Below are 27,119 nucleotides of genomic sequence, written 5' to 3'. Positions count from 1 at the left end.
ACCCTAAGACCTTAGAGTTGGTACCTGTTGGGAACAAGAGAGGGCACCGCACAGGAGAGAGGCTGGATCAAAGCATCTGCCTCCACCACACCCACACTCAAGCTGCTAGCTCTGGCATCAGAAGGAGAGTGGCTTCAAGGAAGCCAAGGAGGGAGGGGGGTTTAAGAAGGATAGAGGAAACACTGATGTTAGATGCAGTTGGGGACTCCAGTAGGATAAAGACTGAAAAGTGTCCATTGGATCTTACAATTAGAAGGTCTTCAGATAATGTAGTTTCAGTGATGCAGTGGAGGTAGAAACCAAGTGGTAAGTTTGAAAGAGTTTCTTTAAGAAGCTTGGATGAAAAGAGCAGGAGAGAAGTCAGACAATATCCAGAGGGAGATGTGCAGTCAAGGAAGCATTTTTTAGGAGGGAAAAAAGGAAGGGACCAGCAGAGAAAAAGATTTTGAAGATGCAGAAGAAAAACAGAGATACCTGGTGAGACAAGATGCCAAAGATGGAGGGAGGGAATGAGGTCAGGGCAGAGGTGAAGAGATTTGTTCTAGACAGGAGAAACACCGCTTCCTAAGACCAAGAGGAAGGAAGAAAGAAAAGGATGGGGACTTCCCTGAGCTGCAGGGAGGAGGATCTTGAAGTTCCCCTGCGAAGTAGGAGACAAGGTCAGTTGCTGGTGGGGGAGGAGAGGGATAAGAGTGGGGAGTAGGAGATGGGAAGACAGAGGCGAAGGTGTGGGAAGGCTAAGGTGGGGAACTGGAGAAAAACCGATCAGTGGATAGTTGAGGATTCAGGGACAGCTGAAAGTAGGAATCTAGTTAAAGAGGAAGAGAGAAACAAAATAGATTGATGGTTGGTGATAGAAGGTATCAGGGAGGATGATCAGGAAAATAAAGCAAAAAAGAAGGCTTGAGGATATGGAGAGAGCTGACCGTACAAATGGAAAGAAAGTGAAGCCAGGAAGCAACTGACAGATTAAATAAAGGAACAGTCAAAGGACTAGAACGCTCTAATAAGGTGCAGTAGCAGATGTAGTGGTAGGGATCGAAGTATAGGAGACAGTGGTCAGAACCTACAGAGAGCTGCAGCTCTCAGGTGAGAACAGCTGCCAGGGATCACAAAGTTTGGAGTAAAAACTGTAGGCCAGGGGCCAAAATCAGTGAATCATAGATTATTTTTATGAGGAGTGGGAGATTCTGGCACTAATTGGTTCTGTGATCCTAGGCATATCATCACTTTCCCTCTCTGGGCCTCAGTTTCTGGATCTATAAAAGAGGAATAATCTCTGTGCTACTTGCTCTCCCTGAGAACCTAAAGAAATAACCAGTTTCAAAGTGCTTTGTAGTCACCTACCCTGCCTGGCTGGTTTCCTTCCTCTTCCTAGATCCCAGCTCTTTTTATCTCTTGAACTTCTCCAGAGCAGCTCTAGGGGTTGCTGCTGTCTCGGAGGCACCACGAGAACTGCATACAGCCTCTAGGGCACAGAGAAAAGGCCAGTCAGTCTACATTTCCCCACATTTGGGGAAGCTATCGGTCCTTCCAAAGGAAGGAATGCAATCTGGACTGCTAGAACTCCTAGGGGAAATTACAGGGTCAAATGTCTGCCCATTGGAGGAAAAAGGCCTTTCTAACAATAATATGGCTATACAAAAGATTATTCCTATCTCCAGAAGTAGAGTTCTTCTTGACTGGTGATATGCAATTAGTGCCATAATGACCATTCACCGAAACGAATTCAATAGTCAACAGTAAAGGAATGGTTACTGTAATAAACTCATTCAAGGAAGTAATATGCAGACATTACAAAGTATATTTACATAGACTATGTAATAATATGGAAAATTGATTGTAAGGGGCAGAATAGGAATATACATCCAATACATATGTACTTTATATAATGAACGGAAATGAAACACCAAATGTTACTCATTCCACAATCACTGATGTGCTAAAACAACAACAACAACAACAAAAACCACCTAAAGATACAGTGGTGGCTTTTCTCCTAAGTGTTAACTGTCAGGCTAAACCTTGGTTGGGTAAGTATATTAGCATTTTGTGACCCCTGTTCCTTAGGTCAAAAATATATATTCCAACAAAATGAAATATACTTCTCACCCAGCAATGACACACTCCCGTTGTCCCTCAAACCCGACTAACTGAAAATATCAGGTACGAGGCTGTTTCATACACCATTTCTGATTAGAAAAGAACATTGGATACCTACTCCTTTGCTTGTTAGTCGTGTGCAAAGACAGGTCACTATCACCGCCTCCCGTTAAAAAGAAGAGGAGGAGGAGGAGGAGGAGGGAGGGGGAGGGGACGAGGAGGGAGAGGTGAGGGGAGGGGGAGGAGGAGGAAGAAGAGGAGGAGGAGAAGAAGAAGAGGAAGAAGAAAGCAAAAAAAAAAAAAAAAAAAAAAAAGTCCTGAAAACGAACTGCAGAATCTTCAATGTTGGAGTATGCACACAAGAACATAAACTAGGGACTGCCCTTAGATGAGTAAGTTAAAAATCTTTGAAATGCTCAAGGGTCTGAAATGCCCTCGTGGGGAAAACGCTGGCTATCTTATCCCTCCAGTTAAATACAGAGAACTGAGGGTTGATGGGGGTTGGGGGTGGAAGTGGGAATGGCCATCACTGGCATTGAGGAGGGCACTTGGGATGAGCACTGGGTATTGTATGTAAGCAATGAATCATGGGAATCCACTCCCGAAGCCAAGAGCACACTGTGTATATACAGTGTATGCTAGCGAACTTGACAATAAATTACAAGAAAAAAAAAAAAAGATAAAAGGACCGGTCTCAGTTCACCTTCAGCCTCACATGGCAGGCATTCCCGCCCCCTTCTTCCGGGACTCCTAAAACCTTGGCCTCCAGGGGTTGCGGCGATTCCCGGAGCCAGCCAGCGCCGAGTGCCCTCAGAACCCGCCCTCCTTCTGACCAATGCGGGGAGAGGGTCTACGATGTCAGAGGCTCGGCGCCGCACCAATGTTGTGCAGCAGAGCCAAACGGAGTTAAATCCCACGTCTCTTAATCCTTCCAATGGAGTGAGAAAGTCTCTTGGGGAAACACTTAGGGAGCCCAATGGCAAGGAACTTTCACTCTGACCAGAAGTCGAAGCCAATGAAGTGGAAAACTAGCCCACGAGCTGGCAGAAGCAGCCAATGGGATGAAAAGATTCCGCCTCCACCGTGGCGGCGGAGCCAGTGGAGTGAATGACACCACCCTCTGGTCCAAAGGACCTCAAGAGAAGCCCAGGAGCGCGGCCAATGGGATAGCAGGGCTCGCTCGCGGCCTCCAGCGGAGCCAATGGCCGTCGTTTGCCGACTCCGTGGCGGCCCCCACCTCGGGCGACGGCGGGGCCTGCTTGCTGGCCGGAGGAGAGATTCGGCGGCTGAGGGCAAGATGGCGGCGGCCCTGGTGGTGGCCGCCGGGCTGCGCGTGGCGCGTGGGGCTATAGCGCTGGTGGGGCCGCGGGGGGCGCAGGTGAGGAGCGGCCGCGGGGGCGCGGAGGGCGTCCCGCGGGCTCTGCTGCCCTCCGGGGCGGCGTTCTCCCCCAGGCGCGTGCAGCCCATTGGCCTCGCGGGGACGGAGCCCGAGCGTCTGGCAGGGAATGCTGCCTCTCCTGGAGGCGCAAGCTCCCAGGCCGCTTGGCGAGGTCGGGCTGGTAGTCGGCAGCAGCCTCTCGGCGGTGGCTCGGGCGCCCAGGTTGCGACAGGGTCGGTGCGTTGGCTGCTGCCTCCTAAAACCGAACGCCTGTTCCGGGCAGCCTCCTGAGTGCCCCCTGCAGGAAGTGAGGTTTGTCTTCTCGGAGCCAGTCTCCTGCCCTCCTCAGACCCCTGGCCTTCTGAACACAAGTGTTAATCTCTCATCTTCCCCATTTATCAGAGGGGTCAGGTTCATCCCAACTCTTTCTCCCATAGTGTGACAGCACTGACTTGAGCCTTCTCTGAGCCCCCGGAAACGGGCATCCCTCCCCTCAGTCCCCTGCGGCTGTCGTTGCTGAATTCACTTAACTCTTCCTTTCACTGATTCAAGGAACTGGAGTTAAAATTCACAAAAGAGCTCAGATGTAACACCAAGACATGTTTGTGTCAAAGAGGGAAATTGTGTGAAAACCTGAATAAAACAGGTAAAATACCTTAGAGATTAGATAACAAGTAATGGAAATAAATGGAAACTTAGTAACAGGGCTTGAGTACAGGGAAAGAGCTCCAATGGTCTTAAAAGATGATGCAGAAAACTTTATATTTGAAGCCAAGAGGAGGGATTTATCTAAGGTAATTCCGTGATAAAAGAGGAACCAAATCTTAAGTTTCCAGTTCTCATCCTGTGTCCTTTCTCCTGAACAGTGCTAAATTTACTAGACACTTTAGGAACAGGAATCAATTGCAGTACTGAATCCTGTATTGTATCTAACCAGGCTCAGCACTATCTGACCCTACTCTCTACTGCTGACACTCTGAAATTGAGGAAATTTTCCTTAGGATGGGAGCCACTAATAGGTTCTTAGAAGGGTGAAGTTAATGATTATCAGAGCCCGGCCTCTGCCAGCTCCTGACTATATGGGAGAGGTATTGTCAACCCCCTCCCTTGGGTATGTCTGACCCACCTTCAGGTCCGAGGAGCTGCAGGTGTGACCGATGGAAATGAAGTGTCGAAGGCCCAGCAGGCAGCTCCTCAGGGAGCAGCCCCAACTATCTTCTCCCGGATCCTGGATCGAAGCCTCCCAGCTGACATTTTGTATGAGGACCAGCAGGTGGGGTGCCCTTAGGACCCATCCCCTTGGGAATTTAATAGGTACCATCAGCCTGTTGAAGTAACGAAGTGGCCTCTGGCCTTTCACTGCTTCCAGTGTCTCGTATTCCGTGATGTGGCCCCTCAGGCTCCTGTGCACTTCCTGGTCATTCCTAAGAAGCCCATTCCTCGGATTAGCCAGGCTGAAGAAGAAGACCAGCAGGTGGGAAGAATAGAGCCAAGGTTTGGCTTTGGGGGGAACCCTGGACTCAGCTAGAGGTTTTGCTCCCTGTGAATGAAGCCACCCATCTCCCTCCCTTTCCCTCTAGCTTCTAGGACATCTTCTCCTTGTGGCTAAGAAGACAGCAAAGGCTGAGGGGCTGGGAGATGGATACCGACTTGGTGAGTGACTTTTGGCCATTGAGCCCCTTGCCTATGAATTCTCACACCTACCCTTCAATATGATCTTTATTCTTTGACCTTTCCCGTGATCCTGACCCCCTAACCCCAAGCTCCATTTCAGTGATCAATGATGGGAAGCTGGGCTCACAGTCCGTGTATCATCTGCACATTCATGTACTTGGGGGCCGACAGCTCCAGTGGCCTCCAGGTTGAACCTTCCAACTGACCAAGAACCTGAGACCTGGATTCTTGGAGGGTGGGGGAAAAGGAACCCTATGATGCTAATAAACTTGTTCTCCCTCAATTTTGGATCACTGTCTTAAATATATAAAGATTTATCTCACAAATAGAAAAGAAAACATTAAAGATAATGATCCTGTGGTACCTGGCTGGCTCAGTTGTTGGAGCATGCAACTCTTGATCTTGGGCTTGAGTTCGAGCCCCACATTGGGTGTGGAGATTACTTAAAAATACAATCTTAAAAAAAAAAAAAAAAAAAGATTATGGTCTTGACTATGGTCTGAGTGAGAGACATTAAGGAGGCCCATCCTGTAGTGAAAGAAGCATTTGCCTATAGATTTGTGGGTCCTCATGACAAATGGTCCACCTGGGTCAAGCTTCTAGAAAAATAGAAATAGAAATAAGCCTATATGAGTAGGGAAAGTCTGAAACCCAGGGGTGAGACACTCAATCCTGGCCCTTATTCAGATGCCAAGACAAGTTCTAGGGTGGTCTGGGAGGAGGATGGCCAATGTGAGGGTCTTTTACTGAAGGAGAAGTAATCACACCAAAAAAAAAAAAAAAAAGGCTGCCACTCTTTGATCCCCATGTCTCACCATTTTGCTTGTTAGTTGTCTGATGTATTTTAAACCTTAAACTTTTAAAAGACTCCCTGCCCCACCCCATTTTTTAGAATGAACTGCGGGTAAGTTAACTGTTGTCCCTACACAAGTACACTGATACTACAGCCCTGTGCTTGTCTCCAACACAAAGAACCACCTTAGAAAGCCTCAGAATCATGCTTAAGTGTAGAAGGCAGAACCATAGACTAGCGGAACCTTAAGAGCTGGGCTGAGGCGGAACGGAGTCTGAACGGAAAGCAAACTTCCTAGACTTCCCCAGGTTTAAGACTTCCGCCCCGCAGAGAATTTGTCTCCACCCCCACCCAACACTTCCGCCCAACTCTAGTCCTGCGCAGTCTCCTGGAATTATTTGCCGTCTCTATGGCAACCCGGTAGCTGGAGACCGAAGATGGAGACTGCGCAGTCTACCAAGGGATCGAGATGTCGGTGAGAGCGGCAGCTTTGGCGGCTGGTGTAAGGGGACGAGAAAGGTCAGCGGACTTAACACCGCTTTTGACAACTTTATGTCGCATTCGCTTTCTTTCAGATCTTTAGATGTACAGCCTGGCACTGAAGGACTAGGGTCCACTTCAGAACCATTTTCTTCGGATGGGCATCCTATATCGGCCCTGGCAGCCGCAACTACAGCAGCTGCAGCCTCCTCCACCGACAAAGCGACTGTGTTATCTGCAAAGACCCCAGCGTGCCACTCTGAGCCGAACCTTCTCATGAACCACTCCTCTGACAGTCTTCTGGGGGATCCCTGCACTGAAGCCAGCTTTACCCACAGCATTGGCCATGGGAAACTTGGCATTGAGCCTATCTATGTTTCCCATATTGCTCAGGATCCCTGTACTACAAAAGACCTTAGCTCTAGTCCTGGCCCTGTTCTTGGCTCCAGTTCTGGTCCCTGCCATGGCTCTGGTCAAGACACTGGTCCTGATTCTGGCCCTGGTCCTGCTACTGACTCTGGGCCTAGTCCAGGCCGTGGCCATGACCGTGAGCCCAGCCCCCACAATCTTCCAAGTTTCAGAACCCCCCAAGCAGATATGGTCCCTAATTATGCCTCCTGGAATCACTACTGCCACTGGGAACCTCAGAAACAACCCTGGAAATTTTTGCAAGTCTCAGAACCTGGTGCCCGAGGGCATTGGAAGACCCCTGAGGTTGAAGGGAAGTGTAAGGTTCCCAATGAAACATTGCCACGGGGCCACAGCCTTCTCTACAACTGGGAGGAGGAGGTATTAAGGTTTTGACCTGCTCCCTTTTCCTGAAGACTGTCCCCAATTTCCTGGGGGAGGCAGTAGTTTATGATGAGGGTGGGTGCCATAAAGGACATCCTGGTCACTCAACTTGGGGCCCACAGAGAGCCACCAACCACCTGGATCAAGTCCCAAGCATGCAGGATGGCTCTGAGAGTTTCTTCTTCCGACATGGACACCAGGGACTGCTGACCCTGCAGCTACAGTCACCCATGTCCTTCAGCACCACTCAGAAAGACTCATACCAGCCCCCGCGAAACTGCTATCAGCCAACTCGAGGTGTGAAGCATGAGAGAATGGGACAGAATGAGCAATCAGAGATAAAAGAGAGGAAGGAATTTCTAGTGGGACTATGGATTGTTTAATGGGTACAAGGGTAAAGCCCCATGATTTTCCTTCTTTTCTCACATTTGTTTCTTTGGGCCTGCTTGTTAACCAGACTCTCCCACTCTCTCCACTCCCTGCCCTCCTACAGGAAAGCGTGAAGCCATGCTGGAGATGCTCCTGCGCCACCAGATCTGGTGAGAGGCTGGGCGAAGGGTAAAGGGGAGGCGGGGAAGACAAAAATCAGGGAAGAATGGCTTTGACGCCCCCAGGACTATACAGTAAAGAGGTGCAGGCAGAGCAGGAAGCCACAAGGAAGCAGTTTGAGGTCGAGTCTGTGACACACCATGACTACCGAAAGGAGCTGGTGCAAGCCGGGCCTCCTGCCCCAACCAAGGTGAGAACTTATCCCACCGCGCTTGTACGGCTGGGCTATAATGGGCTGTGGGAGAGCAGCAGAGGTTAAGAGAGGGAGCTTCAAACCAAGAGTTTTTCAGTATCTTTCCCTTCCAGCCTCACGACTACCGTCGGGAGCAACCTGAAACCTTCTGGATACAGAGGGCACCACAGCTACCGGTGTGTGAGGGTGTTAGGAGTCGGGGAAAACAAGGAGGGGGAAGAGGCTGTTCTTTTCTGGCTTGGCGCAGAGCGGGATCTGTCCTCATTCTGGCCTTCCTCCAGGGTGTCAGTAGCATCAAGACTCTGGACACGCCATTCCGGAAGAACTGCAGCTTCTCAACACCAGTGCCTCTGTCTCTGGGGCAGCCTTTGCCCTATGAACCTGAGAATTATTCCCACCAACTGGGAGAAATATCTTCCCTTGTCTGTCAGGGAGGAGGACAGGGAGGTGGAATGGGTGGAACTACTATCTAAGGGTTGAGGAGGGAAGAGGGATATGGACTATGGAATCGATTTCTGTCTGTACTGGAGAGGTGGAAAGGAAGTGAATTCTGTCTGTACTAGGTGAAGAGGCTTCTCATAAAGGGTTCTCTCTCATCCTGAGACTGCTAATTCAGTGATTCTGTGAGTAACCATGTTCCTTGGATTTGCCCCTAACCCAGACTCTGACACCATGACATTTTTTTGTTGTTTTATATTTGGCCAAAATATTCTGGTTTAGATACAGATATTTACAGAAGGTAGGGAAGAAGGGAACCAGGCCAGAGGGAGGCAGGTATATGTACAAGGCTGAGCTGCAAAGGGCAACAACTTCCTTACAAAGTAGGGTTTTTGTGCACGTTGGTTTCCATCTTACATGACAGTGTCCATTTCCGGTGTGTAGAGAGATGGTGACTGCTGCCCACCCAGGTACCAGCAGCAGGAGATTGTCTCACTTAGGAAGAAGTAGGGTTTACAGGAGCCCAGCAGGGCCTTTCCGCTCTCCTAGGAGCCAGTAAGTTCGCATCTTTCCTTTTCCCTGGAAGTGGGGGAGTGAAGATAATTCAGATTCTTCTATGTTATTCTTTTTATCTCTGTCTTTTCCCCATGATCCCCATAATTGTTTTCATCCTCCCTTTCCATGACCCCTCCCCCATGGCCTGCCATCACCTTCATCTCCACATCCCCCCGAAGCTCTAGCTGGAAGCATCCTAGCTCATCCAGGGCATCCTTGGTGGTAGAGGAGACATGGATCTTCAGGGCTGGGGTGGGATGGGGTGCCGGGATGGTGGAAAAATGAATCAAAGAAAAGACAATAGAAGAGTTGGCAGTACTGGAGAGAGCTTTACCAAACCACCACCCCTCAGGAGGCTCTCAGTCTTCCCAGGGCACATGCGCTAGAACCAAAATATGTCCAAGAATGGGGCGGTCAGGAACTGTGGTCTCTCAGACTGAGAGATTTGGAAGAACTCTGAAAAGAAGAAAAGGGCACCACAAATTGAGGCTGAGGCTGGGGTTGAGGGCTACTGTTTTACCTTGACCATTAGACTCCATTCGGGAGGCAGTGTTCACCGTGTCTCCAAAGAGACAATAGCGGGGCATCTTCAGGCCAACAACCCCAGCACAGACGGGCCCTGTGAAAAGAAACAGGTTGGGAGAGCCTGGGAAAAGCAGATACGAGGGACGGAGTGAGAGTCAGCCTTACCCGTGTGGACCCCTATGCGTAGCCTCAGCTGGTCATGGGGTCGGTGGCGGATGCGGAAGGAAGAAACTGCATCCAGTAGTGCTAGAGCCATACGAGCAATTTCCGGGGCATGACGTTGACCATTTCGGCCTGGGAGACCAGACACCACCATGTAGGCATCTCCAATCGTTTCTACCTGATTGAGATGGGGTTTAAAAGGTCACCTCTATGTGTATCAGTGGGAATGGGTAAGAGCAGAAAGAGACAAGCTGGACACCACTATGAGTCATCCCAGCAGCCTGGGAGGCCAGAGCATCGACTGGAAAATGAGTGCTGTGGTGCTGAGAATCAGGGGTGGGGCGCGGGCAGAGTTTCAGGGCGTCTTTAAATCCTCCCACAACCACCCCTGTACCTGGTGAACACTCAGTAACCATTTGCTGAGGGAATGGATACCCTGTCTGCAACAAGATGTGAACAAATAGGCTCTGCTGTCAGGAGGTGGGAAGCAAGGAAACAGGCCTAACCTGAAGAGCACAGAGGCTGGTGAGGTCAGGCAGGCCCAGTGAAATAGGCCTCAGACAGCCTGAACTGTCCAAGGTAAGAAAGCAGACGTTTGGCTGTGTTAACTGTACTGAAGCTATCCAAAAGAATGTCCTGTTTTTAGGAACTAGACACTGAACTGTTTAGGGATAAAGGGGCACTATGCCTGCAACTTACTCTCAAATGGTTCAAAAAGTAATTAGGTCGATAGATACATTTTTAAAAAATAAAGCAAATGGGGGTAAAGTGTGCATAATTGGTCAATCTGAGTAAAGGGTTTATTGTCACAGTAATAACAGACGTGGTAGAATAAGTCCAAATAAAGGGACAGGAACACATATGTATTGTTGGTGTAATGTTAGACATTTCCACAATAAATCTATTATTCCCATCTTCTAGGTAAAATACCTGAGGCTCAAGGAGCTTTACAGTTACTTGCCCAAGGCCACACAGTCACAAAGTCAACACCTAAATCCTGATGATTTTTACTGCCAGGCACAGTAAATAAAGCCCACACCGTGCCAACTCAATGACTTCAAGAAAATTTTTTACAAGGTAGCTTGTTCCTCAGCCCCATAAGTCATTCTGTACCTACATCCCATATGATTCGTCCATGTCTGGAGAGAATGGAGGGAAGAGAAAAGACGATAGACAATATTTATACCCCTAGGCAAAAAGTGGCAGATAGGCTCTAGATCCTGTGATGGTTCCGATTAGGGCAGCTTGAGGATTCACAAGAAATTAGACTAGGATGTACAATTAGAGTGCCAGAGCCTCGTCTGTCTACAAAGGGCACCCAGTACTAGGGTGCTGGAGACCCAGGAGGGCAAACTGCCAATGGAGCAGGTAGGTATGTAGGGTTTGGGGAGACTGGGTTTTAAAGGGGTCTCAGTAGGAGGGTAGCCCTGGCTCTCACCTTGTAGACGTCAAAGTTGTCAATTATGGCATCAAAGCAGGTATACAGGTCATTAAGAAGTGTCACCACCTAACAGGGATGGGAAAGTAGAGCCCCTGAGACCTGTGCCTAACTTTCTAAGAATTCTTAACCCATAAGCTAGAACAAAATATGGGAACTCCAGAACAAAGGAATCTCCCCTATTATCAAGGATTCCTATGCCCCAGTGAAGTTCCCCAGATCCCTATCCCACCCCCTACTTCTCACCCATGGCTCTCACCTGCATGGGGGTGCTCTCTGCTGACAAAGCTGTGAAGCCAACAATGTCACTGAAGTAGATGGTAACACTGTCAAAGGCCTCAGCCTGTACAGTCTCTCCCCGTTTTAACTGCTCTGCCACTGAACTAGGAAGCAAGGGTGCAGTATGAGCCAAACTGAGAGAAAGAGGATGAGAGGGGGAGAGAAAAGGGGTATATGGTTGAGCAGAAGAGGAGTTATGAAAGCTAAGCCTGGTAGAAGACGAGGAAGGTGGCTGGGAAGACATTACAGACTAGCTCAAGTAAAGCATTTAAGTGGTGGGGGTTAGAAGGGGACCCCAGGGATGGGCACTAAGTGTCTCAAGTTGGGATTGTTCTACATACACTTGCCGGTGCAAAGGCATGGTAGAGCAGTGTCCTAAGAAGAAGGGATAGCAGAGAGAAGGCAGCAAAGCTCATTTGAAGAGAAAATGAAAACACACTGTGTAAAGCCAGAAAGGCTCACTGTGTCAAGATATAACAAAGCAGCATTCTAAGAGTTGGGAAGTGAGTTCTCAGGAGCTTGATCAGGCAGAACTCAACAGAGTAGAATATCAAAGGAAGGTTGGGGAAGGGTGACAAATTCTCACTGGGGTAGAATTTGGTAGAGCAGAGCCTCAGCCTTGCGTTTCTCCTCCAGATAGGCCTGTGTGCGCTCCTCCACCAGCTTCTCCAGGTTATTGGCATACTGCTCCATGCGCAACAGCAGGTTGTCCAGTATGCTCGTGCCGCCCTCCCTGGGGGGAGGCCAGAATATGGTACCTGCTCCCAGATTCTCAAGACTCCCAGGACTTCCTACCCAACCCACCTTCTTGGCCCCACCAGCCCCACACGCCTCATCCACCAAGACTGATGAGGCTTCTATCCCTGGGGAGCCCTTGCCCCCTAAGTGCCCTCTCACTTGTTAAAGCGGCGAATGAACCCCTTAATTTGTCCAAAGTCTGGCCGCTCAGCTGGTTCTTGGGCCCAACATCGCTCCATCAGCAAAACCAACTCTTCATTCAGTTGGGTCCGGTCAATGCTCGGCCGGAAATATGGCCGTTGACCATTTCGGACCTTCTGGACAATCTCTGAGGGTGATAAAGGGTTTGGATGAAGAACAGGGTCCCCCAGGTAGAGCAGTCTGTGGGTAGTAGATTGACTCTCACCTTTGGGGCTGAGGTCCAGGCCCTCCAAGTAGAAAGGACCACTGCGAAGTGCTATCTCCTGTAAGATGATCCCAAAGCTATAGACATCAGCCTTCTGCATGCCTGTGGTTGGCAACGGGTTCCCACCAAGCAGTTCTGGGGCAGTCCACAGCTTCTCTAAAAAGAAGGAACAGGCTGGCCAGGTCTTCAAAAAGAGCCCATAATACTCCCCATGTTCCTGTCATTCCATCTCCCTCTCCCACCCTCCCTAGGTGGAAATGATCAAGGCCAGAGGAGCTATATAAAAGTGAGTTGTGGGGGAAGGCCTCACTGGCATAGAGGGCGTGGCTGTCATCAGGTTCAGCAGTTGATCGGAAGCTGGCCAGGCCATAGTCTGTGATTTTGAGCACAAAACGACTATCCACCACACAGTTGGAGGACTTGAGACTCCCGTGGGATGCAATAATGCTGTTATGGAGAAAGGCCATGCCCTGCAGGATACAGATCAAGTCATGGGTTTGGATCATATATGGCTTAGGATACCCCCTCTCTATGAGATGGGCATTAGCTAGCTGTCTGAAGATCTTGGGACCATAAAAACCATAAGCTACTTTTGGAAGGCATCCTTTGCAGTTTCTACCCAAAGAAGCAGGCTGAATAAAGGACAGTTATCCCTTCCTGGTACCATAAACGGTATATTGGCACCTAGGCACCAGGGACAAGAAATGTTTAAGGGGAAGGACAAGGGGAGCTATCAGTTATTTACCCTAGAAAGAGCAGTCAGTCTTCTGAGTAGTGAACAGAACTAGGAGGGTGAACTCTAAGACTGATGTGACTGACACCCATGATGGCCTCAAATGTACGGCCACCACTAGGAAAACCTAGGAAGGCTAGAGACTCAGCTATCCAGAGTACCTAGATGTACCAAGACTAACCAGTTGTCAGCTTTAACATATAATCATGTGTAGGCAGGCAAGTCAGGATGGAGGAAGAAAGTAAGGGCCAGAGAGAAAGTGGAGAAAATAGTAAATTAGTAAAACCCTGGAAAATGGACAAAAGTAGGAGACAGCTGCCAAGCCAACACAGAAACCAGACACTTCTGGCCCCATGGGGCCAGACAGGAGAAAACCTTTGCGTATGAGGGACCATTAGGCAGGTCCTAAGAAGGCAGAGTGATGCTTCCCAAAATGAAACCCTAGGAGCCCACCCACGTCAGTTCAGGTGGAACAGAAAAAGGATGCAGTGTTCTATATGCTAACCAAAACAACTATGTCTAAATATTTAGCTCTGGACATAAACAATTCATAATTCCAGTCTCTGTGAACTCCTCCTTTTTATTCCTTTCGATATCAACAAAACCTTTGGGAGTCACCAAATTTGTGAATACAGAAAGGATTAATCAGGCTTCTGGCTTTGTTCTAAATCACTTTTCCATCAAATTATTGTTCTCTCAAAAGTCATATTTTTCTTATATTTAATGTCACAGCCAACACATCAACTTTACCTAATATTTTATCTCATTTAATGGCAAACTTTCACACACACACACACAAATTCTAAATAACCTCATGAGAATTAAACAGAAAAGCCAAAGCCAGCTTCAGGTGCAGTACAAGTGACCCACTGGGCTGACTCACTGGCTGCAGCACTTGCTCTAAACACCTGTCCAACTCATGCAAGATTCAAATTCATACCTCTCTATACCCACGGGCCTCTGGGTCACTTGAAAATAGCTAAAACCTAATATATGGGAAGATACTACAGGTTTAGTATAATTTTCCTTGGTTTCTCTTAGTTTTACTAGTAAACATTCTTTATAAGGTTTCAGTTTTTCTGAACAAAAGAGCAGATATGCCAAATATTGGTCAGAGAATACATGATTCTATGTTTGATGACCTCATTCATTTTTTTCCTGCCAAGAAATCTTAATATAAGCTCGTGGAGGTTTAAAAACAAACAAACAAAAAAAGATGATGGCAAGAGATTAGAGATATTTAGGGCAGGAACACGAAACTTCTTTACAAGTACAGGACTCATTGTGGCCAATACATCTCCCCCAATTAAAAACTCCAGACCTTTTATTTACCCATTATTGCCCAACCAGAGATATAAGGGGAACTGGAGAAAATGGGACTTTTAGAGGACTAGGAAGGAGAAGCTGAAAGCAAAGATCAAGAAACAAAGGCATTTGAAAGCAGATGAACTCTTAAGAGTGGGGAAGACTCACCTTAACAAGGTCATTAATGAGCGAATAACGAAACATCCAGTCCAAGTTGATGCTGTCATTTTCCAGAATATCCTGGTAGTGACATGGAACAGATTATGTGACTATCCTAGTAGCACTAGCTATCACAGGCCTTTCTCCCCTGCCCCTAGAATCTCCACCTTTCCCTTACCTGTAAACTCCCACGAGGACAATACTCGGTGACAATGCAAATGTTGGGAGGGTCAATGCAGGCACCAATGAAGCGAGTGAGATGGTTGAACTGAACATCTCTCATCTAACAACAATAACAACAAAAGGTGAGGGGGCAGGGGAGAGAATTCAAAGAGATACAGAAATCTACCACTGCATGAGAGAGCCTTTCTCTTAATTGTACCTGCAACTTAAAATCACTTATAAATAAACCCCTTGACCTCCTAGCCAATTTTACTATTCCCCTCTCTTCTTCCCCCTTTCCTCTTCTCCATCCCTTTTTACCCTGAACCCTGAACCCACACACCATTACATACATGTTTGAGTTCAAACAGAACCTGCCGGGTCAGCTCAATGCGCTTCTTATTCACGTGTTTGATGGCAACAACATTTCCCTGATGGCAGGAGTGAAAGAGGAAAAGGGAAATTAGTTCCTGGGTGCTGGGAAATACTGGAGAACTGTGGACATCCAGGAGCTCAGCTGGACACAGGAAGGAAGGTTATGAGGGGCAGAGATTTGTGGGAAGAGGTGATAGATGGGGATGAGACAGGATGAAATGGTGGGGACCAGAACAAGCGGATGACTGTTCACCTTGAAGTGACCGGTGTTGGCAAAGATCTGGTATTTCCCATGGGCTGTCATGAGCGAGCCGTAACTGGATCCCCGCTGGGGCCAAGGGCAACATGGAGGCGGAAGGATGAAAGGAACATTAGATGATGGTGGCAGTGCAGGGGCTATCATTACAGGCCAATGTGCTGGGAAAGGTCCAGGGTACGAAAGGACAGGAACTCAGAGGGAAGCAGAGGGACAGCTGAGACAAGGGCTCACCAGCGACAGTGTGAGGCGACTGCCTGCACCTTTATGATATCGTTCTGAATTGCCAAATTGCAGTTCTTCCCAGCGAATGCGCCACAACATGCTAGCCAGCTCCTTCTCCAGCATCAGCTTTCTGTAAGGACTGCACATCTCAGTTGACTGGCAAGCCCAATCCTACCACCCCGTAAGCCAACAGTGGGGTTTCAGCGGCTTCCCCGAAGCTCCCGATGCTACAACTTTTATACCTGAGGCGGGACTCGCTGCAGGACTGAGACAGAAGGATGCATTCTCTACATAGGGGATACATGCCCTATGCTCACTTGAAAACACAAAGGCTGAAGGTAAAAGTTCTTTCTTAAAATGGTAGCATTCACGGAAAATTCACCTTTGCCCCTATAAAACCCCACTCAAAATCCCTAGTTAGGACACCCAGTCTAGAACCAAAAGTGGGAAAACAACACCTAGGCTAAAAGACAGCTTAACAAGAAAGGCTAGAGAGGAAGACGTTAGGCCTAAGAGGTAGCCATCAAACGAAAGATACCCACTAACCCCCAGAAAGCCTGGGCAGTGGGAGGGAGGGAGCAGGTCGGTGGGAAGGCCAGAACTCACCGGAAAATGAGGAAGCTGGAGACACCAAACATGATGAAGGTGATTCCTGTGCCCAGTGCCACAATCGCCAGAGTTGAAAGCGGAGCTGAAGGAGAGAGGGGACCCTGAGAAAGACTATGTGGAGCTGTGGACGGGGCGGGGGTGGTGCTCAGGGTGTGAGAAGCAGACAGATTTCTGGAGGGAAAGAAGTGAGGAAGGGGTATACAGTATACAAGTCAAGGAAAACAGAGCTAAGGGTGGGGAGTTAGGGAGGGGAGGTGAAAGAATGGGAGGGAGGGGAGGAAGAATTACTCCCAACCCCTGCACACACCCACTTTTATCACAGGATGGGTCGTCCAAGTCAAAGGCACAGGGGGATTGTCCAAGGGGGGGGCCCCCTTCACCCAGGGGATAGGCCGTCCTGTCCACCAAATCTGCTTCTCGGCTCCTGAGTAGTGAGCTGCAGGCTGTGAGGAAGGAGAAAACTGGGCCCACAGGCCTGCTCCCACCAGCCTCTCTCCCAGACCCCAGCTATTTGGCTGCTTTTCTCCCCCAACTTCCCACCTACCCAGCATGCAGCTCCAGCAGAGAAAGTAAGTCCCTGCCTCTACTACCTTTGGTTCTGCCCCACTGAACCTCTGAAAGCTGGATATTCAGGGCCCACATTCTCCTCCCTGCTTCTTCCCCCATCACCTGGAAGTCCCCAGAATCCAGATCTCCCATGGCCCACAGGACAAAATCAGTCTCTCGGTCATTGTTCTTGTCCATAACAACCAGTCCAGTTACACCTAAGATAGAAAAGAGTAGCCCTTACTTTGAGATCTACTCTATGCCCCTCTCCTATGCCCTGATTCCTCTAATTCCTTAGAGTCCCTCCCTGCCCCTGTTCTTAATACACGCCCACCCCTACCACGTTCTCTGACCTCCCCACTAACTTCCTCCTGCCCCTCGTATCTTGTATTTTCTTCTGCCTACTCCACTCCCAGGCCTGAGAGCAGCCCTCTGGTCTCCTCCTGGCCTCCTTCATTACCGTGGTATCTTCGGCCCTGCATCTTCTCCACTATTCGAAGTCCATCTTCCCGGGTGCCTCCTTCCTGTATTGTCTCGTTCAGGACTTCAGCATATAGCAGGATCCCATCATAGAAGCAGCCAGCAATGAGGTTCATCTAGGGGTGGTAACTTCAGCAGTGCTCTCCAAATGAACTGCCAGGCCCCTCCCCAGCCCCCTTTCCCATCTCTGGGGTCTCCCTCTACCTCTTCTCTCTTCTGGTTTGCTTCCTTCCTTCCTCTCATTCCTAAAGTGCCAGCCCTACCTCACTTGACAAAAGGGCAGAAAGAAAAATCCTGTATAAAAGCAGACAGTTCCCATGTATGGCTGGCTCCACGGCCAAGGCTTAATGCTGAGTTAGGGAGAAGAGCCTTTCCTCAAAGCCTGGCCTGACTCTCAGGAAAGAGAGATCTACTTACCAGGGAGGGGGCTAGCTCCACACCAAAATCTTCCCGGGCTCTTATCAGCAGACGATTCTGGAATTCCTGATACTCAGGATTTGGGGGTTCTCGGTATGTGATCACCAATACTGTCTGTACCAACAGCACATGGGGGAGAATGAAAAGGATTCAAGATAGGCATTGGGGAAGAGAGGAAGCAGGATAGGGAAACTTGGTGAAATACACATGATATGAAATATACACGGGTGAGTCTGAAGGCTGAGAGGATACTAAACTCTGTGTTGTGTGTGCCCCTGTGTGTGTGATATATGTATGGAATGTGTTCAATACATCTGGGAAGAGGTGAGTGGCACTCCTCCATGAAAGGTGCATGGTTCTGGGAAGGTGGAGACTAGGAAATAGATGAAATCAACTCCATCCCCAAGCCTCTCCACCAGCCAAGCCTCCCTGCCAGGCTGCCACAGCACTCACAGCTGCTCGCTCTGTCCCTTCCTGTTCACTATCAAGGACAACACTGATAAAACAGCTCCTCTCTGAGGTCTTAATCACTGTTAATGTTATCAGTTAAATGTTTATATTTTCAAAAAAGAAGTGTTTATATTTTCATTTGGGCCACTTGGAACGGTGCCTCCATCTAGTAAATAAAAGAGATTTCAGGTTCTATGACAACTGGGGGAAATACTTGGAGACAATGATTCCATCTGTGAAAAGTTGTGGACCCATTCATTTAACGTGTGGAACACCTACCATCAGCAACACTGTCCTGCATAGTGGCATGGTCCTATATGTCACTAAGTAATAGACATGTGTCACAGAGAAAACATGTAGTCATATGCCCACACACATTTCACAGATGAGCAAACGACATATGTGATCTCAGCCACACCCACATCTCACTGGCCTTAAGTCAGCACATCTCTGTCTCTCACTGGGGTGCCCATGTGACTCCCACCGACCTTACACATTCTCCCTTCCTTAGCTGATGGACACACTGGCCTCTGCCTACACCTCAGGCCTACCCAATCACTGAGACTAGCCTTTGTCTCAGATGGGAAATTGGCATCGCAACCTCAGGGAAAGACTTCAGATCAATGTATTTTATGAAATGTGACTTTGTGAACATAACATCTACGGACTTCTACCAGTTCTGTTAATTCCTGTCATTGAAAGTACATGTGGACATAGAGATACTAGATAAATCACATATGATTTATTATATATAAATTCATTCTAGGTAGGAAATAATAAATTCAGTTTCTAATATGTATTCATTACATTAGACTAGACTTTGCTTCATAATGTAATTATTCTTACTGGGGCATTTGGATCCTTGATCACATACTTGTAATACTCTCCCACCCTCGGGCAAAATTTAAAAGAAGGGGGCTGAGGTGGAGTTGGGAGGGTTTGTTCAGTAACACCTGTTTCAAGAATAAAAGAAAAATAGAAGGGTAGGATATTGTTGACAAACGATGTAAAAAAAAATCAGGAAAAGAGCCCCAAAAGATCATGCTTAACACAAATTATATTTCAATACAAAGGCTGATAACAGGTTTTTAACACTTTTTAAACACATCATAATTCTCTAGGTTTATGTTTGCTAGACTAGCAGTTCTCAAACTTTTTGATCTCATGACCTCTTTATACCACTAAAAATTACTGAGGACCACAAAGAGCTTTTGATTGTTTGGATTACATCTGTCAATATTTATGTTTTAGAAATTAAAACTGACAAACTTTTAAAACACAAGAATATTCAACTACCCCTTCTACAGCTGCCAGAGTGATAACAGCAGCACGTGTCATGTAGCCTCTGGAAAACTCCACTGTGCAATCGTGGAGGAATAAGAGTGAGGACGCAAATAAACATCTTAGTATTATTTCTTAAATAGTTTTGACCTCATGGTCCTTCTAAGAGGATTTCAGTGACCCCCAGGGTTCCAAGACCACATTTTGAAAACTGCTATGCTAGACTGTTTTGCTGTGGTTACTAGCTACTAAAAAAAAGAGCAAGAAAGAAGAAGAATGTCCAAAGAATTTCTATGCTTGCTCAGGGGCTAGAGAGAAGCAGGTGAAGGGAGGTAGATAATGGTGTCCCTTTTTTCAGCGGACTCCAGGTGAGAAAAAAAAAAAACAAGCAAAGGCTGCCAAAAACAGGTTTAGCTGTGAGTGAAGCCAGATGTACACCTAGGCACTGGCGGTGTGCCTTGAGGCCTACGTTTGAGGCCCCCTCGGCCACATCAGGAGGCGCTGTCAGCAGTGGCTTAAACAGACAAAAAATTGTCTCCAGAAGAGATTCTGCCTTACGCGGCCCTCGGTCTAGCCCTGACTTCCATTCTAGCTGCTGGTGTCTCCTCTAATGCAATCTCATGCTGGTCACCTAGGTTGCGACTTCTGCCTAGGTTTGACCCTGTAGTCCTCAAAGGCACAGCCTGGGACCATAGAGCCTGGTCATTTGCTTATTTAGCTCCATTGTGTCTACGTATTCTCTGTCCTGGCTGATCATCTTGGTTTATAGTACCTGGCGGCTCTACTCCTCTGCAGACAAATTCTTAGTCGTGTCCCCGCTTCTCCCCAACACACCCGGTAATTCACTTCAACAAGTATGTGCTAGGCATATGGAATACAAAGATGAGCATGATCCTTGCCCGCCAGTAGCTATAGCTCAATGGGCGAGAAAAATCATATCAATATACTCAATTTCTGAGCCTCTCCCCCAGTAGACCAGTTATCTCTAGTTAAGGGCTCTCTGCTCTTTCATCCTTGACTGGAGCTGACTGCCCACTTCCCTCACCCCTTGCCCTGCTTCAGCCCTGGAACAACATGAGTAGTTTTTCTAGAAAACACTTCATTACTCCCTTACCCTCATCCCACCCCAAAGCCTTGATTTCCCCCTCAGCATATTCTTGACTGCCTATTTCCCCTTCTTTTGTGTCATAGCAAAATCCCTCTTTGTTTTTCTGAATAATGCCTGCAGTAAGTGGGAGAACTGAGAATTAATTTATCTAATTGTTAGCTGACTAGATCTCATTTCCCCCCAAGCTAAGTGCTGGGGCCCGTTGACTGGTAGGAATTCTCAGACAAGAAAGAGAGATATTCCTTCCACAAAAAAGAATACAGCCCATAAAGCTATGGAGTCCTCCCATCCAGGAGAGCCACCGAGATCTACCTTGACCACACTAGCTAGAGTACAATTCCCTTGCCATTCCCTTCTCATGAGAAGCGCTTTTTTTTCCCCCTGGTTTTATTTTTTACGGGGTTTTTAGTAACACTCACCGCAAGTTGTCCTATGTTTATATTTATTTGCTCATTTAATGTCTGTCTCTCCTACTAAATGTAAGCTCCAGGCAGGGGCTACATCTGTTATGTTCTCCACTGCATACCAGTACCTAGCACAGTGATTGGGACATAATAGGTGCTCAACAGACACTAATAGAATGAGCCAATATTCAAATGACTCAAACATTGACTGATAATGTGGTTAAGCTCTATAGGAGATGGAGTTAAGCACAAGAATAGGAAATTCAGTTCAACCTGGGGATTCAAGGATTGTTTCCTCAAAGGAAAAATAACTGATCTGAGCCTTAAAGAATACACACACATTATCCAGACAAAGGTGAAAAGGTTGTTTTAGGCAAAAGTGACAGCATAAACAAAACCTGTCCTGCCACTGCCCAGGTTCAAGTGTGACAGTCACAGACTCATACCAGACATGTCATTCACAGATACCACTAAATATACAATTACAGTCACACAAAATTTTACTCATTAGAGAAGATGACCACCCAAGTCCAGCCCTTGTGAAGATCTACTGAATTTTAGACTCAGAGAATCCCAGGGTTGAAAAGACTTTAAAGTTACCCTATATGCCACTTAAAATCCTTTTTTCAGAAAAAGGAGAGATAGTGTAAAAATTGGTGGAAGAGTCAGGGAACAATTCATGGGTGTGATTTGCAGGGGCAGAGATTTGGCATGAGGGAAGAAAGAACATTCCAGAAAAATAGAGCAAAGAGCACAACAGCAAGGGGGCAGGGAGGCCCAGGGGTTGGGGAACTGAGAGAGGTCTGGTTGGCTGGAGTACTGGGCATGAGGGGCACTAGGAGGCAAGACTGAAAACCTGGGCTGAACACAGACTGTAGAAGGTCTGAAATGTCATGATAAGGAGTCAGGACTTTATTCTGTAGGAATTTAGTCATTGAAAGTTTTGAGCAGAGGAGTGAAATGAACAGTCATGTCAATTTCCCCTGCAAGTTGTTTCCTAAATTCATTTCTTTCCATTCCTACTACTGCCACTGTCCTTGAAGCCTATATCACCTCACTCCATTTGACCCGAATACAGGTGATCTCACTGCCTCTAACCTCCTCCTCTTCTTATCCAACCTGAATTCTGTCTTTATATTTCTCTTCACAAAAAAATATCAAGGACCCCACATCCAAGTCCAAGCGCCTTAATTTTAGCTTCAGAGCTCTCCTTAATCTGATTATATCTTTGCAACATTATTTCCTACATCTGCTTCAAGCCAACCCTTCTTTCTTGTCAGGTCAGTATCTTCTTGGTTTCCCAAACATGTCCATTTCTATCTTTTATCTCTTTGCTCAGACTGCCTAGATCCTCTCTCCTGCTGAGACTAGGACTGTGGCATCTATCTTTCAAGTCACAAAAGATTCTCATCTTTATAAAAAAGCTTTCCTAAACCCAGCTCACATTGACTCTCCCTCATCTGAACCCCAAGTTCTTAGTGTCTGTTCCAGGACACATAATCATATTCTTTCTCGTATTTGTATCTAAGTGTACTTCAATCATACCTCGCCTATTCAGAAAGGATGGAAGTCCTCCCAGGGCCCAGGACCAGGTCTTTTCCTGAACTTTTCTCCCTCACAGTAAAGTCTACTAGTGGGACTTAAGAGAATGTTCCAGGATCTTGGGATGTAGCCTTAGTAATGAGAAAAGAGTCACAAAAGTGGGGAAGTAAGGAAGAATGATAGGAGACTCAAAAAGCCTCTGTTAATTTCACTCTTGTAGCTCATAATTCCTGTCCTGTTTCTGGGGTTTCTGTGGGTCTTATGACAGAGAATCTCCAAAGAAGTTTCCTTTCCCCCTCCTCCACGTTTGGCGCAAATGATACCTGAAAGGCCTCTCTGAGGGCCTGGGCCTGTTCCCGGGTGCGATTGTCCTGCCAGGGCTGGCCTGTGGAGCGTGTGGGGCCTGCACGAAGACTCTCCCCAAAGACGTCCAGGTAAAAGAAGACATAATCCCCATTGGTCAGGTTCTCCCTCTGGGCCTGGAGCAGGATCTCATGCAGCATCTCCAGAGGGCCACAGATATACACAACTGGGAACAAGTATAAAACAGAGGAGCATTCTGAGAAAGTCCCCAGTCCCCAGGCAGCCCCCTCTCTGAACCATCTGCATTTCCATCTTCAGCAAGGAAGAAAGTGCCCTAACCTATCAACCACCCAACATATGCTCCCCATCCCTCCCCCTTGGAGTCTATGTCATAAGTGCCTTGGGGCTTTATGGACCATCTGGCAGAGGTCAGAGTCTGACTTCAGACCCCGGAGGAAGGGAGCTATCAGCCTTTAAGCCCCTCCTCTTCCCAGAGCTCTGACTGCTGCGCCCCACCCAGCCCTCCTCACTGCCCCATTCAGCCCTGCCTCTCCCTAGGCTCAAAGGCACTGACTGCTCAGAATTACTGTCAGTGGCAGTTTTACTCTGTCTTTCCCCAACAAATGCGCTGAATCCAAAAGCCCATTTATGGAGTCCTTACTATTTTTCTGCCCTGTCTTGGTGCCCCGTCTGAGAAGTCTCTGCTCACAGATGACACTCATTCTGGAGTGGCCATCAACCACATCCAGTACTCTAGGGCACTCGTATTGCTCCCGAAAGTCAGTTTCCCCCCAATCCCACCTTCTTCTCTGACACAGGCTCCACCTCTCATGCTACCTTATTCCTTGTTTACATCTGCCTATGCTGTCCACAAGCTCCCCTAATACAATGGCTTAGCCTTCTCACAGGTGGTCTCTCCACATGTGCTTCTTGACCCCAACCACCACATACATCTCAGTGCCCACCTCCATCCACAGTTTCCCAGTGCTGAGCTGCAGGGATACAGCGACCCTCCTCCCCTGACCCTAAGATAGCCTGGGCCACACTCACTGCGCCCGTTGGCCCGGATGAAGTGGGTGGCCTGCTCAGGGCCCCCTGGCTCACGGGCATACACCTGGTGCTGCACACTGAGGTTGCTGCCCTGCAGGGCCTCAAAGACGCCCTCGATGGTGAAGTAGTGAGGCCGGTCATCTGTGCGAGCATCCAGATACAGCAAGGCAGCACGGGCAGTCCAATTGAAGTGCCCGTGTAATGTCACTACAAACTCACCCAGCTTGGGAGCAGAGGGGCCAGTGCGCACCAGAGTACGATAATGCTCATTCTTAGCTGCAAAACCAGAGGCCACAGCACCCGCAGTCAGCAGGGGAAGGCGCCAATGTGAGGCAAAGCGGGCCACAGAGGCAGCGGGGTACACGCAACCGGGACCCAACAGAAGATCGGGGTCGTGGTACAGCTTGAGGTCCACAGCGCGCAGCGGTGCCAGGTACTCAGAGCAGGCGCCATCTAGTTCCGAGCTGACAAACCTCAGGTCCACAGGCAGTGCCCGGCCCAGCGCCTCCACAGCTAGTGCCACAGCAGGACCCACCCGTGGCCAGGCCCAGGCATAGCTCAGGTTGTGTTCTGGCAGCACCACCGCCAGAGTCAGGTTCCGCGCCCCCGGAGGACGCACCCCACCTGCCAGGGCTGCCACCAACAGCAGGAGTGATGGCAGTGCCATAGGGAGAAAGCAGCGGCCCCACCACCCCCAGAACCTGGTGCCACTCTGGCCTACGGAGGAGGCACAAGCACCACCCAGCCTGGAACCTGGGGAAGATGGCCAGGGAGAGAAGTGAGGAGAAGCTAGGCAGGCTGCGACACAGAAAGTGGTGGGGACGGGTGAAGAGAGATGGGAAGAAGCCCCGGGGGTTGGGTAAGGAGTGGGTCCACCGGTCTGGGGCCAGGACTGAGGGCTGAGTAGGGTGGCAGGAGAAGGTAGGGACCAAGGGGGCCTGTGACTGGGATGGGGACAGTGAGAGGAGAAGGAGCCTGATGAATCTTGAGCTTTAGCTGGGAAGGAAAAGGGGATCCGAGACTGGGATGGGGTGGGGGCGGGGGGGAGGCTGGTACAAAGGAAAGGCCTGAGGGGACCTCACAGCTGAAGGGGCTAGGAGGGCTGAGAGCTGCGAAAAGGAGGACCAAGGGGGTAAGGTGGGAGGGGGCCCGCGCCGCGGAAGGACCGGGACCATGGGCGGGCGGGGAGCGAAGCGAGGCCTGGGCTGGAGCAGAGGGAAAGGCAGGGGTAAATCTCCCAGTGAAGGCTTCTCCTGAAGCTCCTGCTTGGACTAACGGGCCCAGGGCGCTGGTCCCATCCGGAGCTGCGGCGGCCCCGCCCGTGTCCCAGCTCCTCTCTGCTCCGCTCCTCCTGGGCCCGGGCGGCCGGCGCTGCCGGGCGCTTCCTCCCGCCCCCCGCCTGGGCCCCCGGGCGCGCCGCTTGTCCAGGTCAGGTCGCCGCGGCCCGGCCCGTCTCCGCTCGCTGCGCCGGCGGCGGCGGCCGAGTGTGACTCCCCGGGCAGGCCGCCCGCCCCCGCCCCCGCCCCCGCCCCGCGCCTTCCCCGCCCCCTCCCCCGCGGCCCCTCCTCCTCCCCCTCAGGCCCCACCCTCTGGCGCCTGCTGTCTCCCCCCACCCCCTACCCTGGCGCCCAGGGACATCCCAGGTCTCAAACCCACCCAGTGACAACTCGGGGGCTCCGCGCCAGGGGCTCTCAGGCCGGTGAGGTTCCTGGTCGTCCTCTCACTTTACGGGCCCAGCCCTGTCTCCCCCAAGCCCCTGACCCACCCCGCCACTGTCTCTCCATCTTGCACATTGCCAGGAGCCCAGAACTTCTCCTCTCCCCACTTGGTATCCCGCTGTTCTTAGGGTCCCCTCTCTTAACTCCCCTGAGTCCCTCCAACACTCCAGTCTCCGGGAAGCAGTCAGGAATCCCCAAATATTTGGTATCCTCACTAGTCCTCCACCTAGTAAACCATAGCACCCTTCCCATTGCCAGGAACCTCTCACTCCTTCACCAGGAAGAGGTGCCTGCCACCTGGAAGACTGGCCCCTCCAGGACCAAGGGGCTCCAATGCCTGGTTTTTCCTGAGTCCTTACAAAGTCCATGGGTCTCCTTCTTCCTTAGAACTCAGCCCCCCACCCTCCCTCTTCCTTCCCCATGCTCCCTTCTGTGCCCTCCCATGTCTTCAGAGGCCCACCATAGCCCACTGGGCCTCTACCACACCATCTGCTCCAGGGACCCGGCCCAGGAACAGCCTCTTCTCTTCTGTCTCCCTGCACAGCCCAGGATTGCACCTGATAACAGCTCATGGACTGACTGAGCAGAACATTCCCCCAGCAATGCAAGCCCATTGTATCCCCCTTGGGTTCCACCCTGCTCCTAAGCCTCCAGCCTAGAAGGCTATCCCCAGATACTCTGTATCTGGCTTGCCAATCTGATCCTGAGAATAGTTTAAGAGGGATGATACCATGGTTGCTGGGAGGGGACTGCTATGGGACCCTGGGGAGTTTCTCTCAAACTATCATAAAGGAGATACATATAAACCCATTCTCCTTCAGAGAGCCACAGTTTCTCTCCCCCTTCAAGCCTCTTCTCCAGAAATCACCGTGCCTAGAAGCTGAGCGCTCCTAGAGTAGAGGGAGGGGTGTAGGTGTGCAGGGAGAGAGGAGGGGCCTACTTTCTCTGCGATGAAGGCGACACCTAGTGGTTTCGGGGGGAAATGAAGGACAATGCCATTTTATTCTTAGGTATGATATTTCTTTATTGAACACTGGCTGACTTGCACAGCTGTAAGGGTGAATACAAGAAAAGGTGAATAATACAGCCCTTACCTTTGAGGAGCATGTAGCTGGAATCCATGTCAAAGGCAAGACCCCGACAACATCTTTTGCCCCAAGTCCAGTAGAAATAGCAGCCTTAGGACTTCTTCAACACAGAGGGATGGTAATTTCAATTCCAGCTCCCAACGGCTAGTAAAAAGGGATTTTGTCCTATCTGAGCAAGAAAGCAAAGGATAAAAAAGTCAAAAGGGGATAACCTGAAAAGACATGGTTCTAACTTCAGACCATGTCAACCAAATAATATGTTGTAAGCAACTACACACAGCTTAATAAGGGAAACAAATCCAAAATGACACAATATCTGCCAGAATCTGTGAATTTCAGGGACATGAGGAATCTTACAAATATATTGTTCAATTCCCTCATTTAAAGATAACTGGAAACTGGGGT

General features: G+C 49.2%; 3 protein-coding genes across 5 annotated transcripts; 2 read left to right on the top strand and 1 right to left on the bottom strand.

The window, feature by feature from the left end:
* The first annotated feature begins 3,166 nt into the window (after positions 1 to 3,166).
* HINT2 (histidine triad nucleotide binding protein 2) lies at positions 3,167 to 5,438 on the top strand. 3 transcript variants are annotated; one of them, XM_042964133.1, is made up of 5 exons: positions 3,167 to 3,481; positions 4,614 to 4,754; positions 4,851 to 4,955; positions 5,062 to 5,134; positions 5,229 to 5,438. In XM_042964133.1, exons 1-5 carry the CDS (start codon positions 3,305 to 3,307, stop codon positions 5,345 to 5,347), a joined length of 615 nt encoding a protein of 204 aa, XP_042820067.1. In that variant the 5' UTR covers positions 3,167 to 3,304; the 3' UTR covers positions 5,348 to 5,438. The 3 variants fall into 3 exon arrangements, with proteins under 3 accessions (XP_042820067.1, XP_042820069.1, XP_042820068.1); XM_042964135.1 differs by having other exon boundaries at positions 3,172 to 3,481; positions 5,245 to 5,327; XM_042964134.1 differs by having other exon boundaries at positions 3,192 to 3,481; positions 5,256 to 5,438.
* Positions 5,439 to 6,345: 907 nt separating this feature from the next.
* Positions 6,346 to 8,564, top strand: SPAG8 (sperm associated antigen 8). Its single transcript, XM_007076491.3, has 7 exons — positions 6,346 to 6,423; positions 6,524 to 7,217; positions 7,343 to 7,517; positions 7,714 to 7,759; positions 7,845 to 7,959; positions 8,076 to 8,138; positions 8,244 to 8,564. The coding sequence occupies exons 1-7, from the start codon at positions 6,386 to 6,388 to the stop codon at positions 8,433 to 8,435; spliced, it is 1,323 nt and encodes a 440-aa protein (XP_007076553.1). The 5' UTR covers positions 6,346 to 6,385; the 3' UTR covers positions 8,436 to 8,564.
* Positions 8,565 to 8,625: 61 nt separating this feature from the next.
* NPR2 (natriuretic peptide receptor 2) lies at positions 8,626 to 25,278 on the bottom strand. Its single transcript, XM_042964630.1, is given in 23 exon segments — positions 8,626 to 8,979; positions 9,111 to 9,202; positions 9,476 to 9,574; positions 9,646 to 9,820; positions 11,081 to 11,149; positions 11,340 to 11,463; positions 11,946 to 12,092; positions 12,257 to 12,425; positions 12,504 to 12,659; positions 12,814 to 12,973; positions 14,710 to 14,781; positions 14,879 to 14,983; positions 15,216 to 15,293; positions 15,491 to 15,565; positions 15,728 to 15,848; positions 16,325 to 16,409; positions 16,639 to 16,680; positions 16,683 to 16,770; positions 16,997 to 17,091; positions 17,334 to 17,469; positions 17,771 to 17,884; positions 22,879 to 23,084; positions 23,909 to 25,278. Coding segments are annotated over 23 exon segments (3,141 nt in total). The 5' UTR covers positions 24,576 to 25,278; the 3' UTR covers positions 8,626 to 8,913.
* Positions 25,279 to 27,119: the final 1,841 nt, after the last annotated feature.

The sequence above is a fragment of the Panthera tigris genome, chromosome D4 (assembly GCF_018350195.1).
Source record: "Panthera tigris isolate Pti1 chromosome D4, P.tigris_Pti1_mat1.1, whole genome shotgun sequence".
NCBI lineage: Eukaryota > Metazoa > Chordata > Mammalia > Carnivora > Felidae > Panthera > Panthera tigris.
The sequence above is the reverse complement of the archived record's forward strand: the minus strand, read 5'-3'. Positions and strand labels throughout refer to the sequence as shown.